Source organism: Chionomys nivalis, chromosome X (assembly GCF_950005125.1).
Source record: "Chionomys nivalis chromosome X, mChiNiv1.1, whole genome shotgun sequence".
NCBI lineage: Eukaryota > Metazoa > Chordata > Mammalia > Rodentia > Cricetidae > Chionomys > Chionomys nivalis.
In genome coordinates this window covers 91,002,907-91,026,005 of record NC_080112.1, presented here as the reverse complement: position 1 = coordinate 91,026,005, position 23,099 = coordinate 91,002,907, and the positions used below count along the sequence as shown (strand labels likewise).

The window sequence follows — 23,099 nt, the reverse complement described above, 5'->3', positions numbered from 1 at the left end:
CTTTGTTTCCAAGTATGTGGTCAATTTTCGAGAAGGTTCCATGAGCTGCAGAGAAGAAGGTGTATTCTTTCCTATTTGGGTGGAGTGTTCTATAGATGTCTGTTAAGTCCATTTGATTCATTACCTCCAACAATTCTCTTAATTCTCTATTAGTTTTCTGTCTGATTGACCTGTCCATTGGTGAGAGAGGTGTGTTGAAGTCTCCTACTACTAGTGTGTGTGATTTGATGTCTGCCTTGAGTTTTAGCAATATTTCTTTTACATAAGTGGGTGCTTTTATATTAGGGGCATAGATATTCAGGATTGAGACTTCATCCTGCTGAATCGTTCCTGTTATGAGTATAAAGTGTCCCTGTCGATCTCTTCTGATTGATTTTAGTTTGAAGTCAGTTTTGTTAGAAATTAGTATGGCCACACCTGCTTTTTTCTTAGGACCATTTGCTTGAAAAACCTTTTCCCAACCCTTTACTCTGAGTAGATGCCTGTCTTTGTGGTTGAGATGAGTTTCTTGCAAACAGCAGACTGTTGGATCCTGTTTTCGTATCCAATCTCTTAGCCTGTGCCTTTTTATTGGTGAATTGAGACCATTAATATTAAGTGATATTAATGACCAGTGGTTGTTAACTCCGATTATTCTTACTGCTTTTGGTAGAAGAGTTTGTGTGTCTCCCTTCTTTGAGTTGTGCTGTTGAAGGGTCACTAGTTGCCTGGGTTATTGTAGGCAGTGTTGGCAATGTTGGATTCCTTGGGTTGTGATTTTCCTTCTATTACTTTCTGTAGGGCTGGATTTGTGGCAACGTATTGTTTAAATTTGTTCTTATCCTGGAATGTCTTGTTTTCTCCATTGATAGTGAACGATAGCTTGGCTGGGTATAGTAGTTTGGGTTTGCATCCATGGTCTCTTAGTTTCTGTAGTACCTCTATCCAGGACCTTCTGGCTTTCATGGTTTCCATAGAGAAGTCAGGTGTAAGTCTGATCGGTTTACCTTTATAAGTTACTTGGCCTTTTTCCTTTGCAGCTCTTAATATTCTTTCTTTAATCTGTATATTTTGTGTTTTGATTATTATATGGCGAGGGGATGTTTTTTTTTGATCCAGTCTGTTTGGTGTTCTGTATGCTTCTTGAATATTCAAAGGAATATCTTTCTTTATGTTGGGGAAGTTTTCTTCCATAATTTTGTTAAAAATGTTTTCTGGACCTTTGAGCTGTGCCTCTTCTCCTTCTTCTATCCCTATTATTCTTAGGTTTGGTCTTTTTATTGTGTCCCATATTTCCTGAATGTTTTCTGATGAGAATTTGTTGGTTTTGGTGTTTTCTTTGATCAGTCCGTTTATTTTCTCTATGTTGTCTTCAGAATCTGAGATTCTTTCTTCTATCTCTTGTATTCTATTGATTATGCTTGTTTCTGTAGTCTCTGCTCGTTGACCTATATTTGCCATATCCAGCTGGTCCTCAGTTTGTGTTTTCTTCCTTGCTTCCATTTCAGTTTTCAATTCTTGGACTGTTTCCATTACCTGTTTGATCGTTTTTTCTTGGCTTCCCAGGGTATCATTTACGTATTTACTCATTTCTTCAAACTTTTTGTTATACTTCTCATCCATTTCTATGAGGGCGTTTTTTATATGTTGTTTAAGGGACTCTATTGCTTTCAAAAAGTCAGTTTTTTCCTCTTCTCCTGTGATAGGGTGTTCAAGTCCTTGTGTTGTAAGATCATTGGGTTCTGGTGTTTTCATTTTGATTTTCAGATTGTTGGGTGAATTCTTGCCTTGGCGTCTGCCCATCTCCTCTTACCGATGCTATCTATTGGGTTTGATTTAATTGTAGCGGGGCAATCTGTTCTCAGTGCAGGCTTCACTGTTTCTTGCCCGCACTATCCTGCATCCAGTGCCTCTGCCGCCCGGGCCTGCCTGCCGGTGCCTCCGCCGCCCGGAACTGTCTGTGCGCCGGTGCTTCCGCCGCCTAGGCCTGCCTGCCGGTGCCTCCGCCACCTGTGCCTGCCTGCGCGCCGGTGCTTCCGCCGCCTAGGCCTGCCTGCCGGGCCTGACTGCCGGTGCCTCCGCCACCCGGGCCTGCCTGCACGCTGGTGCCTCTGCCGCCCGGACTTGCCTGCGTGCTGGTGCCTCCGCCGCCTGGGCCTGCCTGCGCGCTGGTGCTTCCGCCGCCTAGGCCTGCCTGCTGGTCGCAGAATTATGTTTAGGACAATTTAAGAAACTTGGATATTCTGTGCTAATCCCAAGCTAAAATCCAGTAACAGATTTTTTTTTAATGAAATAGCTCGGTGAACAGCTCTTAAAATCAAACATTTTAACAATCTAATCCCAAGATATACTAATTTAATGCTTAACATGCTGAGGGATTAGGAGAAAAATATTACTGAGTCTTTGTTTTCCATAATTATACCATTATGCTTCCATAATACCATAACCCTTGGTATGTAAAATAAAACATCAGTCAACAGTCTCCAGTCTGGGCTGAGAAGTGTCAATGTATATATATATATATATATATATATATATATATATATATATATATAGTGCTAGCGTGTGCAATGTAGAGGGTGCATATTGTGTGTTCAGAACCAAGGCTGCAATGAGGTTGTGTGACAGATACACCATGAATGAGCATTTCCAGAAACCCCTGACATTCACTGAATGTGCTGAGTCTGAGTCAGTTTTTACTGTTGTGCATTCAGACGCCTTGTGATGCTGCCAATTTTTAAAAGACTTAGGTTATCATTTTAAAGTATGGGTGTTCGTGTGTCTATATGGCTGTGCACATGAGTGCAGATGCCTGTGGAGACCAAAATAAGGGGCATAGAATAATATCCTGGAACTGAGTTACAAGTGCTCACAAGGCATTCCACTTAGGTGCTGGGAACTGAACTCAGGTCCTCTGTTAGAGCAATGCATGTTCTTTTCTTTTCTTCCTTTTTTTCTTTTCTTTTGGATTTTTTTGAGATAGGGTCTCTCTGTAGCCTTGGAGCCTGTACTGGGACTCCCTCTGTAGACCAGGCTGACCTTAAACTCATAGAGATCCACCTGCCTCTGCCTCCCAAATGCTGGGATTAAAGGCATGCAATGCATGTTCTTAACGAGCCATCTCTCCAGCCTTTGTTGCCAAACTTTTAGCAACAGCCTGATTTAGTTGTGTGATCAGAGGCTAGCAAATAAAAAGGTTTAGAAGCTATTTACTCCAATAGTTAGTGGGATCTTAAACAATTGACTTAATAATCTTGTTTCTCACTGGCAAACAGGCATGATGATGATGATAATAATAATAGTAATAAATAATAATAATATTCAGTTTATGGAGTTTCCTAGAGACTTAAATGAATAAGTCATGTTAAGATGCTAAGCTCAGTGCTGGTTACATATTACTCATTCATTAAATAAACATTTATCAGGCATTTTTCTCTGGTAGTGTGATATAACAAGGAACAAGAAAGATGAAATCCTTCTTTTCGTTGGGGGTATTATAAATGCTGATGGAGAAGGGGATGTGTAGGCATTTTAGTCAAGGAACTGTTAATCTGTCCGTTCCAGATTTTCCCTCCATTTTCTACTCTGAAAATCCCAGTGCTTTGCGAGTTGTCACTTAGTTTATTTTCATTGTTCTCTTCCTAAATGCATCTGTATTAAAAGCTATGGATTTTCCTAAAGTCCAGCTTTGGTCATATTTCCTAATGCTTGAGGATGACAGATTTTCATTGTCCATGTTCATCAAGGTGCTGGTTTGTCTCCTTCTACATTTGCCCAGTTCCCCTCCCATTTTCTTTATCATGCCTATAATGCAAGCAAGGTTAGAGGTTTGGCAGCTAAGCCACCTTATCTTGGACATCTAGCCTCCAAAAATGGTTAGTAAAACAAACCTCTGCTTCATAAAGTATATCACCTCAAGCATTTCCTCCTAACAATGGAAGACAAACTAATAGAAGACATTGAAGTATTAAAGAGACGGACAAGAATAGTAAGATCATTTTCCTAATTCAGAAAGGATAAACAAGACTCTTCAGGATGGCTTCAGATTTGCAAAAAGAATTGATGCAGTAAGACTAATGAGAAAAAAAATTTCATGTTAGGGAAGGACAGTGATTCTCAAACCTGAGCATCCATCAGAATCCCCTTGAGGGCCTGTTAAGGCATGGCTTATTGGGCAACACCCCAGAGCTTATGATTTAGTACCCTTGTAGTGGGGCTCTAAGGCTTTGCAGTTTCCCTCAGTTCTCAGGAAATGCTGCTGCTGCTAGTCTAGGGGCTGCAATTGGAGACCCTCTCATCTAGGAGAGTGATGACAGAGCAGGCAATACTAGTGGGGACTGGCTTAGAGAGGAAAGAAAGATGGAGGGAGAAACCATGAAGCTTGGGGATTGAATCTGGGGGCAATATTTGACTGAGAAATCAAAGATAACTGTACATAGATACCAACCTTTGGTGACTTAGAGATTATGAGATTCATGGAAGCAAACTTGTAAACACCTATGAGTAGAATTCAGTCACATAGCGTGTACTAGGAAAACAAGTGAGGTTTCTCTTCGTCTTTGCACTATGGCACTCAAGACTAAAGTCTTCTTGCCTTTTTCTGTGGAAGAACAGCCTTTCAAGGAGAAAGTGCACGTCTGGGCTTGCTCTCTTTTCTAGAATGTGACTTTTGAGTACGGGAAGGAAATGAAGATATAATGGGAGGTGGTAAAGAAAGTGGAAAGAGTTTACATATTCTAGACATGAAGAGTGTGCCCTCACACTGTCAACTTTCATAGACACAGCAAAGGAGTAAAACAGCTGGGACTGCCCAGGGAAGCTCCCGAGACAACTGATAACAGTTTCTAAGACAAGCCCTCTCAATTCCAGACTGCCAAAACTTTCCTTTGGACTCTGATGCCCTGATATTCTGACTGGTGTGAATTCTCTTACCTGCTTCTCTCTACCAGGCTTCCTGTAGCTAAGCAGAAGCTCCACAGCGCCCACCACTTCCTTGCGGATGGCATAGAGCAATGCATCGCCCACATACACGCTATGGTTCAGCAGTAGCTCCATAATCTCCAAGTTCTCGTTCTCGATGGCAATGAGCAGGGCATTCCTGCCCAAAGGATCCACGCAGTTGATGTTGACATTGTAGTAAATCTCAGCCTCCTGCAGCGCCTGCTTCACGGTGCCATAGTCTCCCTTCTCCACGGCACTAAGGAAGGCCTTCTCCTCAGCAGAGAGCTCCGTCTCAGCCCTCACGATTTGCAGGGGAATGCGGTCTCTGTAAGGTGAGTAATTGACCTTCTTGTAGTACAGCTGGGCCATGGCTCACATCAACTTAGAAAGCTAAGTGTGGAGAGAGAGAGATGAAAGATAGTTTTAGTTACCTGAAGGTTTCAAATGGCCACTCATCAATCCCTTTCTAACGGGATTTCAAAATTTCGAAGCGTTTCAATAGCACAAAGTCCACTGTCCTTTCCTTCCTTTCCACTGTGGAAAATATCTCCGGGGATACTTAATACTTGCTATCAGTGGTGCTAAGTTGCTGCTTGCGTAGGGCCAGTTACTTTTGCTCTCCCGGGTCTGTGGATCTTTTTTCAATCTAATTTCCAAGATTACACTTACCACTGTTCCAGAGGCACATTTCAGACTGACATGTGGTTGTAGGAGCTGGGAGTACAGTTAAATTGGGAGAATGCTTGGCTAACATCCACAGAACCCTATGTTCGATTCCTCACTCCACATGAGCTGGATGGGTGCATAGCCGCAATCCCAACACTCAGAGGGTGGTGAAAAGAGAATCAGAAGTTCAGGGTCATCCTTGGCTTCACAGTGGGCTCAAGGTTGGCCTAGGATACATGAGACCATGTCATATATATATATATCATATATATAATATATATATAAATATATAAGACACACACACATATATATGGTTTAGTGTTAAGTGCAGCCCTACTCCTTGATGATGGTAACTGGAAAAGTATTGAATTCCACAGGACAAAGCCATCTGCAAAAGATAAACCTGGACTAGCTCCCCAAAGCCACCCCTTATTTCTTTCTGCCACCACGCCAAACTCAAAAGCTAACAGACTGGAGAATCAATTTGACTTAATTCTGAGAAATGAATGGTCTGTTTTGTCTGTGCCAGATCTAAGGTTAGATCATACTTAATAGAACTGATGCTGAGGTAAAAACTAAATAGGTTTGTACTGAACTCGGCAATGCGGTTAAATTTTCTCTGAGAGACCAAGAAAAGAAAAGCACCTGTGCCTGTAATCATACAGAATGAATCACAGGGTAGAGCTCTTGCTTTGCAATTTACAGATCAAATTCACTCCCATTCCTCATTGACTGCTTGTACTGGCCCTGTGAGGTGGGAATGATGGTACTCTTCAGGGGCAGAAAATGAGATTAGATCTATTAGCTGATTGGCTGTTCTGTCTCCACGGTCTCCAAGCCCCTCTGGAGTTAAGATGGCCTTATTTTAGTACTTTTCATTAAGGAACCATTTCAGTAGTGGAAGGAGACGGAAATGTGATAAAGAGCCCCTTGTCTCATCTCCTGGCTGTAAGGGAAGGCGTGGAACTTCCACAAACATTTACCTCACTCTTTCAGTTAATTACAGCCCTGCTTTGGCAGAGTGAGAAGCATATATTAGATCAAGTAGCATTTGCAATTCATATCCTTGTGATCTTCTGGGAAGTTAGCATTTGAAGATGACTGCTGGCTGCCTTTGGCCATGAACAGGCCCAAATGACGAATTCTTTCTTTGTCCAGATCTCGGTAGAGTAGGTGCTGTTTGACTCCCTAAAGAGACTGCTATGTCTTTCACTAGTGTGCTGGTTAGGTTTGTCAACTTGACACAGACTCCAGTCACCTGGAGAGGGAGGGACCCTCAAACGAGGACTGGCCTCCATCTTAGTCGAGGACTGACCTCCATCACATTAGCTTGATTGCAAATTAATATAAGAAGGCTTGCTTCACTGTGGGTGATGACATCTCTAGGGAGTTGGGCCCAGGCAACATAAGAAAAGTAGCTGAAGCTGGGTGGTGGTGGCACACACCTTTAATCCCAGTCCTCAGGAGGCAGAGGCAGACATATCTTTGTGAATTCCAGGCCAGTCTGGTCTATAGAGTGAATTCCAAGACAGCCAGGGCTATATAAAGAAATACTGCTTAGAAAATAGAAAGAAAAAATTAAAGAAAGAAAGAATGGAAGGAAGGAGGGAAGGAAGGAAGAAAGGAAGGAAGGAAGGAAGGAAGGAAGGAAGGAAGGAAGGAAGGAAGGAAGGAAGGAAAAGAAAGGAGCTGAGGAAGCTGTGGAGAGCAAGCCAGTAATCAGCTGTTTCTACAGTTCCTCCTTCTGTACCTGCTTGAGTTCCTGCCCTGACTGATGGACAGGGATCTGCAAGTGTAAGACGAATACATCTTTTCTCCTCCAAGTTCTTTTTAGTCATGGTGTTTTTCGCAGCAACAGAAAGAAAACCAGAACAGCTACTTTCAAAGAACTTAGCAGAGTCTAAAGAAAATTGGCACTCGGAGAAAACACTTGCCGCTGAACAGCATATGACTTTGATAACACTAACTTTAGACTGCCTCTCTGCATCTGTGTCGGCATCAGAAAGTGGGAGGGAAGAAGAAGGTGAGCCCCCCAAGACAGACTCAGAAGCTCTCAGGCTTCTCTCACAATAACTTACTTGATCGAAGCACTTCCAGTGTGTCCACTTCCCCTGTGGTGGGGGTAAGATGGCAGAACAGACACTGCCTTCACCATTTTCACCTGCACTTCTAAGACATGTTGGAGTTTCTGATCAGCCTGACTCCACTGTTTCCCCTCCTCTTCCAGTCTACCCCTGATTTATTCTATGAAGCACAAATCTGATTCCGTTTTGCTAATCTTTCATGATTTCTTGATTCTCTCTCTCTCTCTCTCTCTCTCTCTCTGTGTGTGTGTGCATGTATGTGTGTGTGTGCATGTATGTGTGTGTGTACATGTGTGCATATGGAGGACAAAGATTAATATCAGTTGTCTCACTCTGTGACCATCCACCTTATCTTTTGAGACAGGGTATCTCACTGAACCTTGAACTCATGAATTTGATTAGACTTTCTCATCAGCAAATTCTAGAGGTCCGCTTTTCTTTGCCTCCTAAGTGCTAGGATTATACATGTGTATACTCATGCTCAGTTTTTTTTTTTAAATGTGGGTACCTGGATATGTAAAATCAGGTTCCCATGCTTGGATGGCAAGCACTTTACTTAGTGAGCGTCTCAGCCCCTCCAGCTAGTCTTCTAATGGAATTAACACCTTTTATAAGGCCTGCAGAGTCTTTGCTCTTGTTTACTTTTCTGACCACTTCTTAAACCTCTTACTCCTCTTAGCCACAAATGTTTAACCCCATGATGACTCTTTTGATTCTTCTGTGATGCCAAGATTTTTCCAGCTCAGAGACCTTTAATTCCAAATTAAATCATTTTTTCCATCTCCTTCCATATTTTAGTTTTTACAAATATATCACCCCTGGAGCTGCCCTCTCATGGCTCTCCAAATTAGTCCCTACCTAGCCTTCTCTCTATGGCCCTGTCTTCTCCCTCTTTATTTATTTATTTATTTTTTTCTCTTCTCCCTCTTTAATGCTTACCAAAATTTCTACTTATTTGTCTTATCAGTTCATTGTTCTTTCTAAATAGCCTTAAAGCTCAAGTGCAAGAATTGTACCAGGTCCTGGTTTTCTGGTGCCCACTCCCTAGTCAGTGACTGGCACAACCTGGATACTAGATTGATTCGGTGAGTAAATGAGCCAGCCTTACACACTATTTCATTATCTCTTTTCCTCCCTTCTCGAGTTCTAGCCACATTGAACCATGTTCTGAACTTGTTCTTTTCTGACAAGTTCTTCGCATCTGGGCATCACCTTATTCTCTCCACTTAGCTAACTTCTCATATTTCAATACCTCCTCAATCATAAATTCTGTTCTCTGCAAAAGTTTACCCAGTGACTGCAGGAATTCAGCCAGTCTTCCCATTCTCTACTGCTAGGTTAATCACATTTCTTTAGTGATGCCAACTACACATTTGTCTTCCTATGACTAGGGTAACAGGACTTAGATCTCTGTATTCCCAGCACTCACATGGGTTTAGAACACGGCAGGTAGTAGTTTAAATAGGCATTTAAGGAACAAAACCAATTGGAAGTTAGCAGACTTAAGTACTAAGTAGGTGGCACTAATTTGATGCTTTGTGATCTCAGCAAGGACTGGAGGCCTTGGAAAAGGGTTCATGGAGCAAATCTTGTGCTAATTTTGGGGAGGAAAATTAAATATACAAATGTGAGAGCCATTCTGCTCCAGAGAGGGAAGACTATAAGTGATGAGATTGATCATGGCTTGGCTGAGAGATTGTTGGGGAGAGCAGGGAAGGCTATTTTTCAGGCTACAGCAAAATACAAATATTAGAAGTGTAATTCATAACCTCAGTTTTCCCAGCTGAGTAGTGACCTTAAAGATTTTCGACTTTTAAGAAGCCACAATAGACAAAAAGGCGGGATGAGCATTTCAGGGAGCTTTATGACCATCTTACCAAGGTACCACTGTGGGGGAAACAGAAGATACATGTATCCCAGGCAAAAATGAAATTGAAGGGGAAAAAAAACCCCATTCTGTTCTCTATTATGTGCCAGGCATTATGTCGGAATTTTGGGCAATAAAGATATAAAAATAATTATTATAGTTTTGAATAGTTAATGTTTCCTGGGCACTGTGCCAGGTGCTGGGACTGCACCATCACTATAACCGCTTCTAATAGTAATGAATGCAGCAAGCAGTGCCATTCATTACATTCTTACTATGTGCCAGATGCTAGGTACGTGGATTAAAATCATAAAGGAAGATGACACTAAACTCATGATAATTTGAGGCTTGAAGCAAGCATAATTGGATGATATATAGCCAAACCATAGTCTAGCTTTTCATGTTGTCTCTTACATTTGAACTAATCTGCTGTGTTTTGTTTGCAGTAAGCTGTGGTAGGAGAGTCCTCATAGAATCCTTAAGTTGAAAAGCTCACCTCCAGAGTTTAGTTTGAGATTATGATATTACAGAGTGATTCTTTTGTATTGAGTCACCAAATCTCCAACACAGCCACTGGAAGCAATAAAGAATCACACGGCTAAAATCTCGTAATAGCTTTACATGCATCCCATCATTAGGAATGTTATTATCTTGTAAATAAAAGTTTATCTGACTAGAAGGACAGGAAAGATGTGAAAAAGGGAAAAGGGAGAGGCCTTGTGTCTGACCTTGGGGACCTCTTCTTTATGAGCATATCATTTTTAAATTTAATTAATTGATTTTTTAACCTGACTGAAGTTTCCCCTTTGTCCTCTCCTCCCATTCCCTCTCCCCTCCCTTCTCTACTCCCCTCAATCCACCCCTTCTCCATTTCTGTTCAGAAAGGGCCAGGCCGCCCATGGGTATTAAGAAAGCATGGCATATCAAGTCATGGTAAGACTAAGCACTGTCCGCGCCCCCCAGCTTGAGCAAGGTAATTCAGTATGAGGAATAGGCTCCCAAGAGCCAGTCAAAATCTTAGGGACAGCTCATGTTTCCATTGTTAGGAGTCTCACAAATAGACCCAACTATAGAACTGTTACATGTATGTGCAGAGGGCCTAGGGTAGTTCCATACAGGCTCCCTGCTTGGCGGTTCAGACTCTGAGCTCCTAATAGCCCAGGTTAGTTAATTCTGTGGGTTTTCTTGTGATGTTATTGACCTCTGGCGCCTACAATCGGCCTTCTCCATCTTCAGCAAGATTCCCTGAGCTCTGCCTATTGTTTGGCTGTGGGTCTCTCCATCTGTTCTTGGGAACCTCTTCTAAGGAGCCATACTTAGCTCTACACTATGTGCTGAAAAGGAAACAAAAGCCGCTTTCCTGTGTTACCTGTTGTTATACAGGCCCATGCAGATGCTTAATGACTTGCTACACCCTTTGAACTCTTCTAGATCCCACCATTGGGGCCACCCGACCCTCATAACTTTTTCCTCACTTCAGGTGGACACTGATCTCCTCTCCATATGCTTACTACTAGTTTCTCTTCACCATTAATAAGGAATTAAGGAACTGATGATGAGAGTGTCTGGGGTCTCTTGAACTGCTATGGGGAAGATTCCTTCCTGTTGCTCTTTACCTTTAGACTTGCTGGATTGCCCCTCATTAACTTAAGGCAAGTGTTTGAGGTCCGTTCTTAAATAAAGAAAACAAAACCAGCCTGTATTTCATGGCATTCTGCCAGTAAAGCCCATTGCCCATGGAGTTCCCCAAGCATGAAAGATTAAGAATTCTCTAACAAGCTGTCTCAGAGGGCTTATCATGTTCTCTCTTTCCTTTGATGCTGACCAGAGGAGTTTGTCTAATGGCATCTGCGACATTTGTGGGATTAAATCATGTGATTTAAGGAGCTAAATCGATGGACTGGGCAGAAGGCCAGAGTACAAAGTTGACTTGCCAAATCCCAGCCCAGATCACTGCCCAGCACAGGTCTTTTTTTGTGAAGAATACAGTCTGGCTTTCCACCTAATTAAAAGTTAACTTTGTTAGAGGTATCTGGTACGCACACACTGGTTAGATTGTGTGCCGGGTGGATTGAGGTTTTACTATTGGGAACTCTGTGACCTCTCACCATTATCCATGTTAAGTATCCAATAGAACACACCTCCATTGACATTCTGATGCAAAGAAATTTAACGGTACATTTTTGCCACCTAAAGTATGGATACCTGACAATAAATCTTGCTGTATGCCAAACACTGTGATGTCTGTAGTGTGTATTTTATAGACCAAAGTCCCTTTGTGAATTAGTCAGAGGAGGGTTGTGGGTGTAGATTGTCAGAGCACTTTGGCTTCTTTCCAACTACAATTTTGCTCAATTCCTACTTTTATTTCATTTTATTTATTACTGGACTTTTGAAGCAGGATCTCACTATGCAGCTCAGGTTGGCCTTTAACTCATTGTTCTACCTCAGCTTCTAGAATGCTCGAATTATAGATGTGAGTCACCACTCTCAGTTCAAACTTCCTAAACATGAAAGTAGTAAAACAATGTCATCCTCTGTCAAGTTCATATGATTACTCTCCTGCAGAATGTTCTACAGGTCATCTATAATATGCTCCAGTCAGATGAAAGGTTCCTGTGACAATGTCCTTGATAATGACCATGTGGTTACGGAGCACCTGTGCTGATAGGAAACTAGTCTTTCTCTGAAATCACATGCCTACAACTTTCAGTTCTCGGCACTTGCTCCCTCTAGAACAATGTCCAAAAACCCATTTTTTTCCCTTCACTGATAGCCTGGAAATACTTGATGTTAGTAATCATGCTTTTCTCTTTTCAATTATTTCTTTATCTGAAGTTGATATTCTGTTTCCTAAAGTTATGATAGCAACCAATCATTTTTGTTTAGGGTTAAGGCCCACTCTATGAATGGAACCAAAACTTGATACTGCTTAAGTGAACAAGGACCTGTGGCTAGCTTGGTCATGGACCCTAATGGAAAACCTAATGCTATTATTCTGCTAAAGGAACATATCAATAAATGACTCCAATGACATATTTCTATACCAATAGATCAGGGCGTCTCTGATTCCTCATTGGAGAAGCTTCTTCAATTGGCCACATATTGTTTATTATTTAAGCACTTAGCTCTTTCATATAAATACCATATGAACAATAGCGTTATACATCATGTGTACTTGACAGTTCTCAGAAGTCAATACATAGTAGGTTCTCAATAAATATGCATGGAAACACCACATAACAGAGTAGTAGAGATAGACAGGGAAATGCTCTGTTGGTAGGACCCTGCTTTTGTTTGTATGTATGTCACCACCATAACGTCATGCCCTTATGCAAGAAGCAACTCCCTCACCACACGGAGAGTCTTAATCACTATAAAGCTAACCCAATATTGGTAATTTTGTTTCTTTGGAGAGGCAGAAAGCTAGATTTGGGGAATTGAAATAATTCTGACCAATGAGATGTTCTGAGAGATTATTTCCTTTCTTTCCCCTCCCAAATGTCATTTGCACGTGAAACCAAAGACGTCAGCAGCCATTATGTGCAGAAAGCCAAACATTAAGCCATGTAACATACATGATAAGGATGCCCTCAATTAGGTCTTTGAATTAATCCTCGTGAATCTCACTCAACTTCTGTACTTCTAGGTGTAAGATGATAGCTCCCATTTGCTAATAATCTGCTTTTATCCAATTTTGTTAAAAGAACTAAAAACACCACTCACATAATAGCATTTTCTCAAATATAAATTACCAAAATGAAACCTCTGAGATAGAAAATGTGAACAATAGTTCCATTAAAATACCTATTCAATGGCTCCAAAAACCACAGAGAAACCCTGTCTCGAAAAACCAAAAACAACAACAACAACAAAAAAACCAAAAAAAAAAAAAACCAACCTATTCAAAGTCTCTCAGTTCAGATGATTTTATATCTGTGCATAGAACTTTAAAAAGACACCTGATTTTCTTGATATTAAGAATATTTCAAAAAGGGATATTTCAGATCACAAAAAGAATGAGCAATCTCAAACTAACTCTGTGGAGCTAGAATAACGTAATGTTCAAACCTAATGAAAATGCCCTAAATCAAAACTGTATACCAATTTTAATCATGACAAATCCTTCAAGAATTTTGAATCAAATATTAACATTCATCACTCATTTACTTAAGAAAATCTAAGTAAAATTATAAAGTAAGTAAAATAATTCTACAAAATTTATTATTATTCCAAATTAATAAAAATTCAACAATTTATGAAATATTAAACTCATAGCCACTAAAATCTAAGAACAACATAGAGATGGTACTGTAACTACTGGTATTCAGAATTTTAAATTCTGAGTAATATATTGGGAAGCACATGAAATAATCGTGAATATTTAGACAGAAATAAAAAGCATATTTATATACACAGAGTATATATATATATATATATATATATATATATATATATATATATGAAAATATCCAGAAACTAACAAAAGACTGTTAAAAATATAAGAAATTTCGGGTTTTGGTGGGGTGACAAAATACAAGAAAATTATTACCGTCAATTAGAAATTTCCATGAAAACATCCAGTTCATCATAGGAACATCATGTAAGGATCCTTAGGAATAAACTTAACAAAAAGGAATACTAATCATGTAACAAATTTATTGGAGAGTATAAAACTAGGCCTAAGGGAATAGGAAAACATGTTACTGAATAGACGGATTTTATCTACAAAATACAATTTTCCATATCACGATATACATTCAAATTTTCCACACTAGGATATATATTCTAAAAAGTACCAATATTCAGGGTTTATACAGAACTGGGCAAAATGATACTTAAATGGAATGATAACTGCATAAAAATTATATGAAAATTTTGGGCAAAGTGAAGGAAAGATACCAAAAAAAAAAATGGCACATTAAGGAATTCCAATTGTCACTCCACTAACATCAACCAACCCGACAGAAATTAACTTTGCATGTATTGCACTCCCAGGCCGAGTTCCATTCACCCAGCATATATATACATTGGCCTAGGCTGGTCAATTCCCTAGAACCTTGCTTGCCAACACTGGTCCCAGTCTCTCAGGCTTCGCTCTGCTGATGTAGTCTGTGGGCTAGTTGAGCCATGACTGCCCCAGATTCCCACCCACCTGCGCCCTCCCCACATTACCAGAAGGCCCAGTTTAAGTTGATCATGCAGCCCAGCCTGGTGACCAACTTGGATTCCTTCCTGCCTTCTCACTTCTCACATTGCCCAGGCCCAGCTAAAGAAGCACAGCTGGCTCAGCACCCAGGCATACCCAGCAAGAAGTCACATTTGCATGTTTCCTTGGTTACTGCTGAATTGGACTCACACCTTTTTCCTCCAATCAAAATCCTACACTGAGTATCTGAAAGATTGACCTATCAACGTTTAATAGACAAAATGAATCTATACGTTCGAGAAATACTTGAAGATACTAACTGTAAATTCGAAGGTAGATATTAAGAAAACAACCAAAGCCAGCCATGGTGACCCACATCTTTAATCCCGGAATATGGAAGGCAAAGGCAGGCAAATTTCTGTGATTTTGAGACCAGCCTGGTCTACATAGTGAGTTCCAAGACGGTGAGAGCTGCATAGTGAGACTCTGACTCAAAAAATGAGAGACAGAGACAGTCAGAGACAGCGAAACAGAAAGAGATAGAGAGATACAGATATATATAGAGAGGGAAGGAGAGAAGGAGTTAAAAGAGGGAGGGAGAAAATAATGTAAAAATACCCAGAAAAGGAAATGAGAAAAGCAGGTCATGATGAATTGAGGAACAAAGACTGTTTATAAAACAACTAGAAAATAAATATTAAATATGCAGAAGTCCAGGGATTACAGCTTGAAGGATTTGGACAAGGGAAATGAAAAATAAGTTTTAAGATGTTTGGAGGAGAAATCTAGTCAACATTTGAAACTAAGCACTGAGAAGTACAGAGATAGAATTCCCAGCAGAATTATATTGTTCAAAGGTTCTCAGCTTTTGCTGTACATTAGAACCATTTGAAGAGTGCTAAAAAAAAAAAAAAAAAAAAAAAAAAAAAGTACCCATACCTGGGTAATCCACTCCCTTACATTAACATTTTAAAATAGCTCCCCAAATGAATGTAATTCACATCTGAGACAGACCACCATCATTGTCAAAGACATCGAGTGCTGTTGGGAGTAGATGTAGTCATCACAGAGAACAGAAAGAGATTAGAACTGTTGGGAAATTTTCTTTCTTTTTTTCTTTCTTCTTTTTTTTCTTTCCTGGTTTTTCGAGACAGGGTTTCTCTATGTGACTGTCCTGGTGGCTATCCTGGAACTGTCTTTGTGGACTGGGCTTGCCTTGAACTCACTGAGATCTGCCTGCCTCTGTCTCCTAAGGAGAAATTGTCTATAGAGGATGGAGAAAGGCCTAGATCTTTGTTTCCAAGCACAATAGCCATAAACCACAGGTGAATATTCAACTTAATGAAATAATTCAGCCCCTCTATTGTACCAGCCACATTTTTTATATGAAAAATGTTTTTTTTTTTTAATTAAAAATTTCTGCCTCCTCCCCGCCTCCGCCTCCCATTTCCCTCCCCCTCCCCCGGTCCCCTCTCCAGCCCAAAGAGCAGTCAGGGTTCTCTGCCCTGTGGAAACTCAAAGGTCCTCCCCCCTCCATCTAGGTCTAGGAAGGTGAGCATCCAAACAGGCTAGGCTCCCACAAAGCCAGTACATGCAGTAGGATCAAAACCCAGTGCCATTGTCCTTGGCTTCTCAGCAGCCTTCATTGTCAGCCATGTTCAGAGAGTCCGGTTTTATCCCATGCGTTTTTAGACCCAGTCCAGCTGGCCTTGGTGGGTTCCCAATAAATCAGCCCCATTGTCTCAGTGTGTGGGTGCACCCCTCGCGGTCCTGACTTCCTTGCTCATGTTCTCCCTCCTTCTGCTCCTCATTTGGACTTTGGACTCTCAGTCCGGTGCTACAATGTGGGTCTCTGTCTTCTTTCATCGCCTGATGAAGGTTAATATCCAGGGGGATGACTGTATGTTTTTCTTTGGGTTCACCTTCTTATTTAGCTTCTCTAGGATCACGAATTATAGGCTCAATGCCCTTTATTTATGGCTAGAAACCAATTATGAGTGAGTACATCCCATGTTCATCTTTTTGGGTCTGGCTTACCTCACTCAGGATAGTGTTTTCTATTTCCATCCATTTGCATGCAAAATTCAAGATGTCATTGTTTTTTTTTTTTACCGCTGAGTAGTACTCTAATATGAATATATTCCACACTTCTTTCATCCATTCTTCCATTGAAGGGCATCTAGGTTGTTTCCAGGTTCTGGCTATTACAAACAATGCTGCTATGAACATAGTTGAGCATATACTTTTGTAGTATGATAGGGCATCTCCAAAAGCAATCTATAGATTCAATGCAATCCCCATCAAAATCCCATCAAAATTCTTCACAGACCTTGAGAGGACAATAATCAACTTTATATGGAAAAACAAAAAAACCCTTAGCCAAAACAATCTTATACAATAAAGGAACATCTGGAGGCATTACCATCCCTGACTTCAAACTCTATTACAGAGCTACAATATTTAAAACAGCTTGGTATTGGCATAAAAACAGAGAAGTTGATCAATGGAATTGAGTAGAAAACTCAGATTTTAACCCACAAACCTATGAACACTTGATTTTCGATAAAGGAGCTAAAAGTATACAATGGAAGAAAGAGAGCATCTTCAACAAATGGTGCTGGCATAACTGGATGTCAATATGTAGAAGAATGAAAATAGACCCATATCTATCATCATGCACAAAACTCAAGTACAAATGGATTAAAGATCTCAATATCAGTCTGAACACACTGAACCTGATAGAAGAGAAAGTGGGAAGTACTCTTCAACACATTGGCACAGGAGACCACTTCCTACGTATAACCCCAGCAGCACAGACATTAAGGACAACATTGAATAAATGGGACCGCCTGAAACTGAGAAGTTTCTGTAAAGCAAAGGACACTGTCACTAAGACAAAAAGGCAACCCACTGACTGGGAGAAGATCTTCACCAACCCTGCAACAGACAAAGGTCTGATTTCTAAAATTTATAAAGAACTCAAGAAACTAGACTTTAAAATGCTAATCAACCCAATTAAAAAATGGGGCACTGAACTGAACAGAGAATTCTCAACAGTAGAAGTTCAAATGGCCAAAAGACACTTAAGGTCATGCTCAACTTCCGTAGTGATCAGGGAAATGCAAATCAAAACAACTTTGAGATACCATCTTACACCTGTCAAATGGCTAAAATCAAAAACACCAATGATAGCGTATGCTGGAGAGGATGTGGAGTAAAGGGTACACTCATCCATTGCTGGTGAGAATGCAAACTTCTGCAACCACTTGGAAAGCAGTGTGGCGGTTTCTCAAGAAATTTGGGATCAACATACCCCAGGACCCAGCAATACCACTCTTGGGAATATATACATTTTATTTTTTATTGGTTACTATTTAAAATGTTTCATTTATTTTATATCCTGATCTCAGTTTCCTCTCCCTCTTCTCCTCCCAACCCCTCCTCTCCCACTGCCTCTCCTCTAACTCTCTCCCATCCACTCCTCCTCCATCTCTGTTCAGAAAGAGGCAGGCCTCCGATGGGCCTCAACAAAGCTGAGCTAGGACCAAGCTCCTCCCACCACATGAAGGCTGAGCAAGGCAACCCAGCATGGGGAATAGTTCCTCAAAACTGGCTTAATTGCCAGGGACAGGTCCTGATACCTCTGCTAGGAGCCCTACAAACAAACAAAACTACAGCTGTCACACACATGCAGGGGGCCCAGGTTGGTCCTACTACCAGCCACATTTTACACACTTAACAGACACATGTCCATAATATGATGCTGGATTCTGGAGGAATAGGGATGTCTTTATGCCTTTTGGCCTAAATGCCTCCTTCACCTTTGAAATGTCTATAGTAAAGATTCCTCCAAGTCTACAAAAAGTTATACAGCATATGTGATCAAATTTGGGTCCTTTGATTTGTAGAATGCATTTTTATGGCTTTGGGTATGTATGCAATACTCTTTTCCATGTAGGATATTTCTTTCACTTGATAATGTTCAGGGAAGTTTTGTTACACCCATGGAAGCTAGATTAAGTCAATACTGTTCACTTTGAGCAAAATTATATATTTTCTCCTTTATGTCACTTCTGCTGCACAGGGGACTTTAAATCTCTTGCTCGAAAATCATTATCACCACGTCTTCAGGATGTTCTTTGAAGCAATCAAGGGAAGACAGAAAGCAATGACACTGACTGTAGAAACTAGAAGGCAGTATAATTGGTTAAAGGTGCGGCATCTGGATATTAGGCTGAGAGCTGCTTTTATCCTTGATTGCGTAGGTCATGACAAATCGATGTCATTCTTCGCTTACTCCTTAACTTTGAAATCTGAAGTGACAATGTTCACACGGGAGTTTATTGGCAAAGTCTCTTTAAATGGGGCGGGAAGACTTCTTATTAATTGTAGTAACATTTAGAGGATATGGGCAAAGGGTACATGGGAGGTCTTTAGATTTATTTTTGCAACTTCTCTACATCTATGAAATTATTTCAAAATAAAAAACAGAAAGATATATGCATATGAGTAACTTATGAACACTTTCTCATAAAAATTTCAAATGATATTTAAACTAACCCTTTATCTTTCCCCTCTGTGTATTGTTAATGTGTTCATTCTTAACACAGGTTTTTCTACCCAGTGTTTTTACTTAATATTTTGTAGGAACGTTTCAAACATCACTTCCTACATTAACACTTTCTGTATCTCCATCCTCAGCTCTATTTTCCCTTGTAGGAGAGTGGCCTCAATTTAGGAATGAGATATTGTGTTTCATACAGTCACATGCTAACACATCATGCTAAGTGGCTATATAATAGTTTATTAATGTTAATAAACTTGACTATTCTTCATTTTAAAGACATTTAAGGTTGCATTCATTTATATTTATTGCTATAAATTAGCCTTTGACATTATACATATATTTATATATTAAGATCTTTATATATATTCACAATTATTTTCCCAGTACAGCTTCCCAGAACTCAAATTACCAGGGCATTAAAAAAAAAAAAAACTCTCACTACATACTGATGAATGTCCAAATATTGGCTTCCTTTATCAGCAGTGGTTTTTACATGGGGAGAAAAACACAAGAAATCCCAGGTAACAAAACTTAACCCTTCATGTTCAATGTGAATGATAGTTCAAAGTTCTTTCTTTCTCAGCCATTCCAAGAGTCTGTGCTGCTTTAACAAATGGACATTTCGGCATGGATGAAATCCATTTAAGGGTTTTCAACTTATGGTCCTTTGATCTTGTGAAGATGAAACATTTGGAGCCCTTCAACTGATGGCCTATCATTCCCCATAGTCACAAGGAATCATCTCTTTTTCAGAGTAGGAGATGACAGAATGGGTAGCAGATGTTAACAGTTTTATTTTCTACCATTTTTTTTTGTTTTAATACAGTGTCTCAGGTAATCCCAGCTGACCTTAAACTTACTGTGCAGACAAGAATGGCCGGAACTCCTGATGCTACCCTGAGTGGCTGAGTATCTACATCTTTACTACCATCCCAGGCAATGTTTCCATCTCTAAAAGAAAACAAAAACAACAACAACAACAACAAAACAAAAACAAAGCAGAGATCAATGCCCTGAGCATAGCTGTCAGTAAATAAAATCCTAAAGGTTAATATTAAGTTGAGGTATTGGGCATAGTAGTTAGGAAAATAAGTACAATACTAGAGCCTGGGTTGAATCTTTATGGTTGGGTAGTATTTAAATAGGAAGCTATAGGAGCTGGAAGAATGTTTATTATATCAGAAGTCAAGGATAGGAATTTACACTCTCTAAGGTAGGGCTAGGTTTGAAAATAAAAGGAATAATATAGAAATAGGTAAAGGAAATACTATAGGAATAGGTGAGGTATGTCCAGCCATGTGTTGAAAGATTGAAAATCTAGTTGAGAAACTAGGTGTTGGAATGCCCTCTTAAGTCCTCAAAGAAAAAGAGGTCAAGAAAGATGTTTAAAGTGATTCCAATTGCTGAACCAATAGAGAACCAAACTGTGACAGAATGAAACTTTTGCTACAAATGAGGGGAATCCATTTAGAATGGAAAGGAGAAGAATTTTAGAGTTACTTGAAAGGAAGGACAAAACAGGACTTGATAACAGATAGAGGAGAGGAGACATAGGAAGATGCACAAGATAACACCCAAGTCTATGGGACGTGATAAGAGACTAGAGGAGAGGAGACATAGGAAGATGTACAAGATAACACCCAAGTCTATGCTGAGGAATGAGAGGATTGCTTTCTGAGTAACTAAGAAAGGTCACACAGTAGGCTGATTACCAGGTCCCTATTATTGTTAAGGTAAACCGAATTTCTGTTAAAGAGATTCTATTTCTTCCTGACTTCCACTATTACTTCAAAGATGCTTATTTTATCATTTTGGTCTTCATTTGGTAGTGGATCTTTCCATTTAACTTTGTTTCTCTGTACCAGAGGGTTCTGCCGAGTAATGATCGTAAACACTTAAATGCATATAGGAAGTTCTGCTGAGTGCTCCCTTATAAATGCAGTCACCTTCCATGTGACTTCCTCATTTTGCATATTGGGATCTCTAAAACCATTGCAAACTTGTTCTTACCTAAAGAAGAGTTTAGTTTCCCACAAAATTGTTGAATTCTTTCCTTCCTTGTCTGGCCCAACATGCAACATTTGAATTTGGGATGTCACAATAGTTTAGCTTCAAAATCGAAAGAGAAAAACACATTACAGTGACTTAGATGGAAAGACTAGTATATGCTGCTGTGTGTCAAAGAGTACAAATAAAAATACATTCTAGAATTGGAATATAGTCCCAGCTCTTCACTCACTGGAAGTATGAATCAGCTAAGGCTATGTCTCCATTGTCTTCACTATAGTTTGAAAAAAATAAGAAGAACACTTGTTAAGATCAATGCCAGGCTTCCCTTTGTCCCTGGCTAATTGGGCCACCAGGCATCCCTGTGTAGGTGCTAAGAAGTTCCATCTGGACAGGTGAGTGTGTGCTATCCAGGGGCGGAATGTCCCAGAAGAGAGCACAACCACCCCTCCCCCAGCTCCTGCTGCAGGGCTTTCTTTCCTACACATGCCCCCCCCCCCCCCCCCGGCCTGCCTTGTCTGCAAGGTCCTTTGCTGAGGAACAACGTCCTGCTCCTACACTAAGGCTACCCACTCAGAGTGGTGAGTGCCTGCCTACCGGGCAGGCCTCAAGAATCCCCAAAAGGGAGCGCAAGCACCTCCAGCTTGTGCTGCAGGGTCGCCTGTGTTCTACTCGACCCCGCCCTACCCCCCACATTCACCCTTTTGTCCGCGGGTCATTGGACTACCAGGCGTCTATGTTTTGGTGTAGAGGAGTCCATCTGGAAGGGAACGGTTCCTGCCCCTACACTGAGGAGATACACCCAGGGAGTTAGTCACAGCAAAGACTGGACCAAGACACCAGGCCTCTCCTGGCTCCATTTGAAGGAAGAGATGGGCAGGCGCCAATGCAAGAATTCCTCCAACAACCTGAAAGGCAACGTGACATCACCAGAATCCAGGAATCCTGAAATAAGAGGAATTGTACACCCTATTCCAGAAGAATTAGAAGAATTCGACTCAAAAGTGAATTATATGAAAATAATAGAGGACCTTAAACAGGAGGTGAAAAACTGCCATAATCAATTAGAGACTATAAACAAAAAGGTAGAGGAAATGAATAAATCTCTCAAAGATACCCAAGAAAACCAAGGGAAACAAGAAAAAGCAATCAAACAGGTAAGGGAAATGGTTCAAGACTTGAAGAATGAAATGGAAGTAATAAAGAAAACGCAAACCAAGGGAAGGATGGAGATGGAAAATTTGGATAAACGAACAGGAACTACAGAGACAAGTACTACCAACAGATTACAAGAGATAGAAGAAAGAATCTCAGACACTGAAGACACCATAGAGAAAATAAACACACTGATCAAAGAAAACAGCAAGACCAACAAATTCTCATGACAAAACATTCAGGAAATCTGGGACACAATAAAAAGACCAAACCTAAGAATAATAGGGATAGAAGGAGAAGTACAGCTCAATGGTCCAGAAAATATATTTAATAAAATTATAGAAGAAAACTTTCCCAACCTTAAGAAAGATATTCCTTTGAAGGTCCAAGAAGCATACAGAACACCGAATCGACTGGATCAAAAAAAAAAAAAAAACATCTCCTCGTCATATAATAATCAAAACACAAGACATACAGAATAAAGAAAGAATATTAAGAGCTGCAAAGGAAAAAGGTCAAGTTACTTATAAAGGTAAACCTATCAGAATTACACCTGACTTCTCTATGGAAACCATGAAAGCCAGAAGGTCCTGGATAGATGTACTGCAGAAACTAAGAGACCATGGATGCAAGCCCAGACTACTATACCCAGCCAATTTTTCATTCACTATAAATGGAGAAAAC

At 40.3% G+C, this 23,099-nt stretch overlaps 1 protein-coding gene across 2 annotated transcripts in view; it reads right to left on the bottom strand.

Annotated features, from left to right (window-relative positions):
• Window positions 1–23,099, bottom strand: part of Trpc5 (transient receptor potential cation channel subfamily C member 5) — a 310,345-nt gene that overhangs the window by 152,065 nt on the left and 135,181 nt on the right. The window contains exons 1-2 of one of the 2 annotated variants that reach the window (XM_057759929.1): window positions 20,114–20,144; window positions 4,912–5,310 (exon numbers count right to left, since the gene is read on the bottom strand). In XM_057759929.1, the coding sequence (XP_057615912.1) occupies window positions 4,912–5,289 (378 nt within the window). In that variant the 5' untranslated portion in view covers window positions 5,290–5,310; window positions 20,114–20,144. Of the gene's footprint in view, window positions 1–4,911; window positions 5,311–20,113; window positions 20,145–23,099 lie in introns of those variants that run through there. The other variant, XM_057759928.1, reaches the window with a different exon arrangement.